At 49.0% G+C, this 10,319-nt stretch overlaps 1 protein-coding gene and 1 long non-coding RNA gene across 2 annotated transcripts; one reads left to right on the forward strand and one right to left on the reverse strand.

The window, feature by feature from the left end:
* Positions 1-527: 527 nt before the first annotated feature.
* Positions 528-2,773, forward strand: LOC125759471 (uncharacterized protein K02A2.6-like). Its single transcript, XM_049418308.1, has 2 exons — positions 528-2,519; positions 2,738-2,773. Exons 1-2 carry the CDS (start codon positions 657-659, stop codon positions 2,771-2,773), a joined length of 1,899 nt encoding a protein of 632 aa, XP_049274265.1. The 5' UTR covers positions 528-656.
* Positions 2,774-5,658: 2,885 nt separating this feature from the next.
* LOC119402218 (uncharacterized) lies at positions 5,659-9,516 on the reverse strand. The gene is made up of 3 exons (XR_007417110.1): positions 9,280-9,516; positions 7,097-7,135; positions 5,659-5,674 (listed from the first exon to the last, which is right to left on the reverse strand). It is a non-coding gene; the product is annotated as an uncharacterized LOC119402218 (long non-coding RNA).
* Positions 9,517-10,319: the final 803 nt, after the last annotated feature.

Consider the following 10,319-nt stretch of genomic DNA (forward strand, 5'->3'; position numbering starts at 1 on the left):
CTGCAAAGACCACATTGGCCCCATTGCGCACCGAATCCTCACACAGCTATCGTCCCCACGCTCAGAGGGAGAATAGAAACAGCTGATATGGATACCCGGCCACTGCGGAGTTAGAGGCAATAAGCTCGCCCACGCCTCGGCCCGAGGATTACTCTTCCGGGCCTCCGACACCGGCATATGGCACCCACCCTCGGCTATGCGTATGGACCCGCTTCTCACGTATACAGAAATTCCACAACACCAAAGACTTGAAAGACCGAAACTTCCGCCGCCGGGGCCCAACCTCAGTAAGGAATCGCAGGTAGCGTGGCGTCGCCTGCAGACACTGTCCTACCTGTTGTGTCGGCTGGCGCTCCATTGATAAGAGCACTCTGCGAAGTGCGCATGCGCCGCTAGGTGTTAAAAAGCGGAGTGCCGCTTGCTATCGGCGCTCTTTCTTGCCGTAGCCACGAACCCACAAGCATGGGTCAATAAACGTCGTTCACCCGGAACTTGTCTGGTCTTTTCGGCACGTCTGTTGCAAACGTAACACTTGGCGACGAGGGTGGGACTTTGAAGAGTTGCACAGCGTCAAGGAAGGCAAGTGTTCTCGGCATTCAGCCTCTGTTCAGTATCGACGATTGAAGAGTGCTGCATTTTATTCGCTGACTGATATCATGAACGAAGAAGCCAGTGCAGGTTCGACGCAGTTTGCTGCTCAACTGGGCCAGATGGAACCATTCGACGTTTCCACGAATGACTGGGCGTCGTACGAAGAGCGGCTAACGTCGTTTCTAATCGTCAACCGTGTTCCCGAAGGTGACAGAGTACATGCATTTCTGAGCATCATCGGTCCCAGAACCTACAGTCTTCTGAAATCGCTGGTCGCCCCGGAGCTGCCTTCAACGAAGAGCTTCGAGGTACTGAAGAAGACCCTGGGGGACCATCTGTCGCCGAAACCTTCGGTCATAGGCGAGCGAGCGAAGTTCCACAGGAGACAGCAAGTCGAAGGCGAGTCCATTTCTGATTACGTTGCCGAGCTACGGAAGCTAGCACGAACCTGTGATTTTGGAAGCTCGTTAGACGAATCCCTCCGGGATCGCTTCGTATGCGGTTTGTTAAGAGAGGATATGCAGCGAGTGTTGTTCACTGAGGACAGCAAACTCACGTTTCAGAGAGCAGTAGAGCGCGCTCTGGCTATGGAGGCGGCAACTAAAAGCACGGCTGAAGCCCGCACGGGTGTGCCTGCAGCCAACGCCATACATAAAGTAGAGGCGGCTTCGAGTGTCCAGTCGCAGGCATGTTTTCGCTGCGGGTCGCCGAAACATTTCGGCAAAGCGTGTCCCCACTTAAACGACAAATGCTATAAGTGCAACAAAAGGGGGCACCTTCAACGAGTCTGCCGTAGCGCCTCCGGCACGGCGCGGGGGAAACGCCCCATCAAGAGCCCCGTAAAAACATTAGCGGTGGTATCCCACTCAGAAGTGGTAGCCGTAAAGGGTGTATCTGCTCCCAGTATTGAGCCTATCATGGTACCGATGAAAGTAAATGATGTGGCAGTGTCTATGGAGCTAGACACAGGTGCCGCCGTCACAGTCATGCCTTTCAAACAATACCGCCAATTTTTTTCATCAACCAGACTCGAGCCTACAGAAGTCAAGTTGCGCACCTACACAGGAGCCCTGGTGATACCAAAAGGCGTCCTACAGGTCAAGGTGCAGCACGGCGGCAACGAGGCGCGCCTGCCTTTATACGTCGTCGACCAGGAGGGACCGGCATTGCTAGGTCGGGAATGGCTTCAGGCAATTAGGCTGGAGTGGAGCAAAATCTGGAACGTCCACCATCTGCCAAGGTCTGAGCTGCCCATTTCTTGTCGTTTAGAAGAAAGGCTACACGCTTTGATCAGAAAGTACGACTCTCTTTTTAAAGATGAGCTAGGCATGATTACCGAAGAAAAGGCCGAGCTGCATTTCAAGCCCAATCAGGCACCGAAGTTTCTCAAAGCAAGAAACGTGCCGTTCGCGCTGCAAAAGGCGGTCGAGGCTGAGCTTTCCAAGATGGAAAAAATGGGCATCATAACAGCCGTTGCGACATCAGATTACGCTACGCCAGTGGTACCTGTTATCAAGAAAGACGGTGGCATACGCCTCTGTGGCGATTATAAGGTGACAGTGAATCCGTGCCTTGACGTCACCCGTTATCCGCTACCGAAGGTCGATGACTTGTTCGCGGCTCTGTCCGGAGGCACACATTTTTCAAAGATCGACCTGAACCGCGCTTACCAGCAAGTGGTGATGTCCGATGCCTCAAAGCAATTCCTAACCTTGAATACGCACAAGGGATTGTTCGTTGTCAACAGATTACCTTTTGGAATCTCTTCCGCGCCGGGAATTTTCCAAAGGATAATGGACACTATGTTGAAGGGCCTCAAGGGTGTTTGCTGCTACCTAGATGATATTCTGGTGACGGGGAAAACAACAGAGGACCACTTAGCCAATCTCGAAGCGCTGCTAGAGCGTCTTCAAAACCGAGGCGTCAGAGTAAAGAAAGAGAAGTGCTTGTTTTTCCGAAGCGAACTTCACTACCTTGGCCACAAAATCAGCGCTGAAGGCATATACCCGTTGTCTGATAAAGTTGACGCACTTCTCCAGGCACCAGAGCCGAAGTCTAAGAAGCAGCTTCAATCTTTGTTGGGCGTTATCAACTACTACAGCAAGTTCGTGCCCCAGTTAGCTACGATAGCTAAACCATTTTACAGGCTTCTGCAGAAAAAGGTAGCGTGGCACTGGGATGAGCATGCTCGAAAAGCGTTCAACCAAGTGAAAACTATGCTGGCGCAACCACCTACGCTCGCCCATTATGAGCCTGAAAGACAACTTAGGCTGGCATGCGACGCGTCACAGTATGGTGTAGGAGCTGTCCTATTTCATGTCTACGATGACGGCAGCGCACGACCCATTGCTTACGCTTCAAGAACGCTATCCGAAGCGGAAAAGAAATACAGTCAACTGGAGAAGGAAGCGTTAGCCATCATTTTTGGTGTAAAGAAGTTCCACTTCTATCTTTATGGGCGCTCATTCACCTTGGTCACAGACCATAAGCCTCTTCAAACAATATTGGGCCCGACAACTGGAATTCCCACCATCGCGGCTGCTCGTTTGCAACGCTGGGCCGTGACGTTGGCAGCGTACTCGTACAATCTTATCTTCAAGAAATCAAGCGAGAACGCGGAAGCCGATTTCTGCTCGCGTCTGCCGCTGCCAGATCGTGAAGCGGAAACCAAAGAAACAGAAGAAGCGTTTTATTCGTTGCGCTTGGACTCGTTGCCTGTTTCTAGTCGAGATGTCGCGGTTGCCACGAGTAAAGACCGAATTCTTTGTCAAGTGAAGGAATTCACAAATGTTGGATGGCCCACGTCGATCACAGATGAGCACTTGAAGCCTTTTTTTCGCAGGTGCAACGAGCTGACGGTGCATCAGGGATGTGTCATGCTGGGCACAAGAGTAGTCGTCCCTGCAAAGCTGCAAGGGTTCGTTCTGGACGAACTCCATGACGGCCATCCCGGCATCGTGCGCAGCAAAGAACTAGCGCGCAGCTACGTATGGTGGCCAACGCTGGAGGCGGACCTCGAACGTCGCATCAAAAGCTGCGCTAGTTGTCAAGAGCAACGTAACGCGCCAATCAGCGCACCTCTGCACCCGTGGTCATGGCCGACTTCACCGTGGCAGCGTGTTCACGTAGACTTTGCAGGACCCTTTCAGAATACCATGCTTTTAGTAGTGGTCGACGCACATTCCAAATGGCCAGAGGTTTTCGAAATGCGCTCGACAACTGCAGAAAGCACGATTCGTTGTTTGACCGAGCTCTTCGCACGTTTTGGTTTCCCTGAAACAATTGTTTCCGATAATGGACCTCAATTTGTTTCGCAGGAGTTCAAGCACTTCGTGCAGGCAATGGGGGCACGGCACGTCCTCACGGCTCCCTACCACCCCAGCTCCAATGGGCTGGCAGAGCGTTTCATTCAGACCTTAAAGAACGCCCTCCGCAAAGACGGCACAGGAGAGACACTGCAGGTAAAGCTGCATAAATTTTTGCTGTCGTATCGCAACACGCCGCATGCGACGACGCGTGAATCACCAGCCACACTGCTCCTGGGACGACGCTTACGCAGTCGGCTAGATGCCGTAAAGCCCTCCGTGGGGGAAAGAGTAGCCCACAGACAGTGCACTCAGGCACTAAGTCGTCCGTGTCGCGAACGTCATTTCTTGGTAGGCGACAACGTGTTAGCACGTAATTATTGTGGAAAAACAAAGTGGACTCCCCGCTGTGATTGTTGCTCAAACAGGTCCTGTCTCTTTCAAAGTGCGTGCAACCACACAGAGGGGCACCTTCACCTGGCGTCGCCACCAGGATCAACTGCTGCACAGACCTGCAGAGGACGTTAACCCTACGCATGGAACAGCTGGCGAAGCTACGACCAGCGAGTTCCTGGTTTTTCCTGAGACTGGCGACGCACCAGTTCCTCCGACTCCACAACCGTCCAGGGCGACTCCGGTTACGCCACAGGCAACACCAGCACCCGCCGATGCAAGACGCTACCCCATGCGAAATCGTCGCCCACCAGATAGATTCCAAGCTGGACTCTGAATGACTTGGTGTGCGTTATTAAAAAGGAGGGGAGGTGGTGTTGTGTCGGCTGGCGCTCCATTGATAAGAGCACTCTGCGAAGTGCGCATGCGCCGCTAGGTGTTAAAAAGCGGAGTGCCGCTTGCTATCGGCGCTCTTTCTTGCCGTAGCCACGAACCCACAAGCATGGGTCAATAAACGTCGTTCACCCGGAACTTGTCTGGTCTTTTCGGCACGTCTGTTGCAAACGTAACACTACCCTAACCCATACATACTATCTAAGACAGAACATACGCACCACAGTGCAGGTTCTGCGACAATAAAACAGCCGCCTTATGCTACGTGGAATGGGAATGCCCACACAATCCACCCATGCAACCCAGGACACACCTAAACATAAAAGGGTGGGAGGCAGCTCTGTCCAGCTCGGATCCGAAGACCCAAGAGGCCCCCGTGAAACGTGCGAGGACAGCGGCCCGCGCCAATGGGATACCAGACTAAGGATCCCACTCACCGATCTTCTCGAGAACATCAAATACACGTTTTATTCTCTCTCTTTAAAAATACAGAGGCCTTAGTTCGCTCCACGCCGGGCGAACTCGGCGCGGTGGCTGCGCGGACTGCCTCCGTCGGTGGGAGTGGAATTGCGGTTCGTTGCTCCTCGCCAAATAGGCGAGGAGTGTATTTTGCAGACGGCGGATGTTTTACCTCGAGCTTTAAGATAGTCGCTCTTAAAAGCGACTGTGTGGCGACAAACATAAAATATTTTATGCTGCTTACATTTGAAAAATACTGTCACCCAAAGCAAAAATTGCACGAAGCAATAGCACACCTCATAATTCTCGCAATAGTACACGTCGTTTACGTAGCCCATATGGCCTCCAATATCATATTTATGATTTTCCACTCCTCTAAGTAAGGCTGTCTATCAATAATTGTGAGAAATCTAACGTTTCACCGAGCGAGTCTTCTGCACCAAGGGGCAGCACTTCTCATTAAAAACACAAAAGGAGAAAGGTCGGTTCAAACTTACCAGTACGAACTTTACAAGCGGTGACACGAGAGCGGTCTGTAAGGAATGAAGTATCTAATTAGAAAAAGTAATATTAATTATCTATTTCAAGACAAGTGACGGCGTTCTTTGTTTCTAAGATTGAACACTTTATCTTTGGAGGTTTGTGCTACTATATGTGTACCATATAAATGTTTACTATATAAATGCTCAGATGACCAAATTTTGGCCTATCCCCCCAGAGTGGTTATCTACCATCTGGATGGGAAAACAGTGCAACAAGCACACAAAAAGGCAGAGTGAATTTGACGAGAGGGGCTTTCCTACAACGCTTGGATCAGTGGGAGATCACTGAAGAGGGAATACCACTGGAGGCAACGCTTCTACAAAAGGACTTGTCTTCCTGAGGGCGGAACTGCTCGGGAACTTTCAGGGACCAAACCAGCTTGCTGCAGGATTGCTGCTCTTACCTCTCGTGCGAATCCGCCTATGAACAACGGGCCGGGTCCACAAAGACTGCAGTTCGTAAACGTTCTTTTTAACCATTGGCCTTACCGCTTCTCTAATGATCTGCCCAACTCCTACTTTCTCTTACGAAAGCATGCTAACATCAGGCGTTTTTGTGAATACGGGCCCTCATTCTTTCTCTCGGACCCGCGTTGAGATGAAACATGTATGATCTCCACCCCGGTTGTGTGTCGGCGCTGCCAGCTCATGTACTGTTGGTTTGGTGATATAACAGCTAACGGAGAGCCAACATTGGTGGAAAGCGTGCGATAAGCAAAGGGCGAACCCTGTCGTGGTCGTTCTTTCCACGTGACCCGGCGCGAAGCGTAGCTGCCCCCAACAAGCAATGGCAATTCTGGTCAATATAGACAAAGTAGCCAGATGGAAATTTTCTCATAGCAGTTTTTACTCATTGTTTTTGTTATATTTTCTTCTGTATTCTTACCCACTTTCTCATTTTGATGGTCTTGTCCTTGAGGGTACATAAGTGAAATGAAATGTGGCTTGCTCGCTGGGTGAAATTGTGCCGTCCATCGTTAAGCCTATAGCACATATTTTCCAGCTCATTTCACTGATGGAATTTCGTAATCCACGCTTCTGTAACTATACTCAAGGTTGTGAGATGAACAGCTTCTACATTCGCCGTACGCCGTATCCTGGCGCACTCCGCAATCAGTAGCAGGTACCTTTAGTTCTTCCCTCTAGGCAAGCAGGTAATGTTTTTAAGAATGGTGAAGGACACGGACGGTGAAGAGGCTGAGACATCCAACTGAAAGTAGAGATTTGTATGGCTGCTCGGTCTCTTCGCCATGCGTGTCTTTCGCGCATTAGCTGCCCTAATATGTTACTGTACCAACTATAGCTGGAATTGAGGCCCTAGTTCAGGGGATGTTTTGCGTAACGATTCCTACAAGGTTCCTAGGGGACTAACAGATATATGTATTTTAGTGATAGCAGGAAGTGTGTACTTACGCTTGATTTTTGACACTCGGAGCCGAAGTCACTGCTGCACTGTGGAAAAAAAAAACATAGGCAGAAATCAATACCAAGATGCAGCTTGCAGATACACGAAAGTTTAAAGACTTCAGCTCTTTAGCAGAATTCGCTGCACATTCTTGTTTTATTGCGCTTTGAAGCATGTGTGAACTACGCAAGACGCCCTGACGTCGCCATCCTACGCATACACGCACAGAGATGGCACTGACATAGTACACATACATAGAGATGCCTACGGTCAGTCTCAAAAAAGCAATGTATGTATGTAATCCAGAGATCGCTTGCTATTTTTTTTAAGTACAGGTATACGTAACTCCACGCGCCTGTTCATGTTTGGAAGAGACTTATACCAACGCATATAAACGATAAAGAAAATCGCAGAAAGGATTGAACATTTCAATTGGGCAGAAACTACAGCAACACATCTGTCATATCTCATGAGCCACCCCACGAAAATAGGTTTAGTCTTCACATACATGTGCCATAAATCTTCCCTTAGCCTAGATTTTCAGTTTGAACCGTCACCGATTATTCGGCCTGCTGCCGCGTCAGTGGTGTAACTAACAACGCTCTCTTTAACGGCAGTGGAGGCTAACTGTCCTAGTCCTCAGCCTGAATGAAATGCCATATTGCTATGGACTCTGAGACGGTAGAAACCTAGCTGCGTGGTACGTTGTCTGGGAAAGCTACATCGACGCGTCTATATTATCAGACTCTTTGAGCGCCTTGTTCTCTCCTCTAGGCGGTCATTAGCTTTTCGCGCTGCCCCGCCACGGTGGCCTAGTGGTTATGGTGCTCGACTGCTGACCCGAAGGTCGCGGGATCGAATCCCGGCCGCAGCGGCTACATTTTCGATGGAGGAGAAAATGTTTGAGGACCGTGTGCTTAGATTTCGGTGCACGTTAAAGAACCCCAGGCAGTCGAAATTTCCGGAGCCCTCCACTACGTCGTCTCTCATAATCATATCGTGGTTTTGGGATGTTAAACCCCAGATATTATTATTAATATAGATTTTCGCGCTGGTCGTTCAGCGCGTTGATCTATAGTGTCTATAGTTCAACGGCGCCCAGAACGGCTGCTCGTTTTCCCACAGCGCGCCTGATGCAGACCCGACAAACGTGGCTTATCTCGGCGAGTGATAACATAAGTTTCTATGCGCACTACCTGCGTCCCATCTTCTTCCCTGTACTATGCAGCATCTAGGGTTCTTTCTTTCGCATCCTTTTTGCGCGCTCTCTCTCTCTCTCTACCATTTCTTAATCGAAATCGCGCATGTAAAATAGCGTGGTGCATATGGGCACGAAAATACCGTTGCGCTATTGTTGTCTGTATGGTGTTACGTAAAATTGCGATGCTTTTAAGGAATCCAGAAACAGCACAAAGGGCAAGGCAGCGCTGTGTTTGTAGTCTCTATAGTCCTTGTAAGGCCTTCGCGCTGTTTCTGGATTCCTCAAAAGCATCGGAATTGTGCGTAACACTGTGGCCATCTTCAGGTGACCCACGTCGCGTACACCGGCCAGGGTGGTCTAGTGGTTATGGTACTCGACTGCTGACATGAAGGTCGCGGAGTCGAATCTGGGAATCAATGGAGGCGAAAATGCTTGAGGGCATGTCTGCTTAGATCTAGGTGCACGTTAAAGAACACCAAGTGGTGGAAATTTCCGGAGCCCTCCACTACAGCGTCCCTCATAATCGTATCGTGGTTGTGGGCGTTAAAACCAAACATTTATATATCATACCTCGCGTACGCACGCGTATAGTTCTTTGCCCCATTTCATTTCTCTGCTACTTATCCTTTTTATCACCTTCCCCTCTCAAGCGCACAACCCCTGAGTAAGCTATCTAGATTGCGTCAGTTCTTTTTTTTCGTGTTGTGCCGAAATGATCATACATCTGACTTTCAGGCGTACGCAATTCGAGCAACTTAGCCAACTTTACAGTTATGCTTCGATTCATTAGAACGTTGTTTCTTTTTTCCCCCTCAGATATGCTTTTGTAGACTAAATTTCTCTTATTTCAAGAGGCGCCCCTGAACTAGCAAAAATCGTGGCTACGCTTGAAGTATATTAAGGCAATGGTTGTCAGAAGTGTCAACGTCACGCATTTTTTTAATGATTAGTTCACGAGCTTCCAAAAAAGCTTGGTATTAGTAGCCTTACCTCGCCAACGACGTTGCTTGGCAAAGAAATGGTAAAAGTTCCGCGGGTGCAGCGAGTCAGTTGCACGGTATCCGGTTTCGTCTGAACGACAGAGTTCTTGAAATCCTCAGCCACTGCAGCAGGAGAGATTTTATTGTACGGCTTCTGTTCGGCGCTAGATTTGAACGCACGTATAAAATTTGTACACGGCCAGTGCGTCAAGTGCAAACTCCTCGGTAATCAGAGAGCACAACTTTCGATTGCAAGGCGCAGCGAAAGCAATATGTTTCCATTTATAAAAAGCTATTGACTACCTGGGTATGTCGCAATCTGAAGTTAACTTGGTTGTCTTACTGGGAATCGTAAAACTCATGTGGTAAGAAATTAAACGTGCCTCCTATGATAACATCTATTATGACCAACGAAGTACATATCCTATGTTTCCTCAGCGTCGAAGAACACCAAATTTAGCAGTTTAGTATGCTACTGTTTTTCGTTGTCTGATAAGTCTGAGATAAAAAGTGAAGACTTTGTTTTTTTTTGACATTCCGTTAGGGCTCCATGCCGAAAAAAATGAACGCGCGAGACACCTGTAGCCGGTCACAACTTAAGACAAAATGTCATCTCTGCCCAGAGCCATCGCTTCCCCTCCCACAGAGAATTTGCATAAATGCTCCATCCAATAGCGTTTACTTATTTTCACGAGGTCAAGCACTTATCAAGTGTTTGATAGTCGACTTTCCCACAGAGACACATGTTTGTCTTTTAGATAGGAAACGTGAACGTCCTAGTAAGTTACGTCAGAGATTGTGACATCGCTGCTCAGCCAAACGTAACGTTTTAGGTAGCAACGACGAGCTTTTAACCTCTGGTATGCGTAGCATTTAAATGAGCCGAGAAAAAAAGTACCTACAATTTGAACAGAAACCGGCTAGCACGACTGGCTTTCACAAATGAAGGGCAGGTGCTCGGCGATTCAGTGAACGGAGCTTACATATTTTCTTAGATTGTAACCGAATATAACCTAAAGGCACTGGCTATCACAGAAAAAAAAACTTGCT

The sequence above is a fragment of the Rhipicephalus sanguineus genome, chromosome 8 (assembly GCF_013339695.2).
Source record: "Rhipicephalus sanguineus isolate Rsan-2018 chromosome 8, BIME_Rsan_1.4, whole genome shotgun sequence".
NCBI lineage: Eukaryota > Metazoa > Arthropoda > Arachnida > Ixodida > Ixodidae > Rhipicephalus > Rhipicephalus sanguineus.

Excerpts from the sequence above, each read along its gene's own strand:
- LOC125759471 (XM_049418308.1), top strand. The coding sequence starts at position 657 with ATGAACGAAGAAGCCAGTGCAGGTTCGACGCAGTTTGCTGCTCAACTG. Across the intron at positions 2,520-2,737 it reads TTCAAAACCGAGGCGTCAGA|GCTTCTGCAGAAAAAGGTAG; the intron begins GTAAAGAAAGAG and ends ACCATTTTACAG.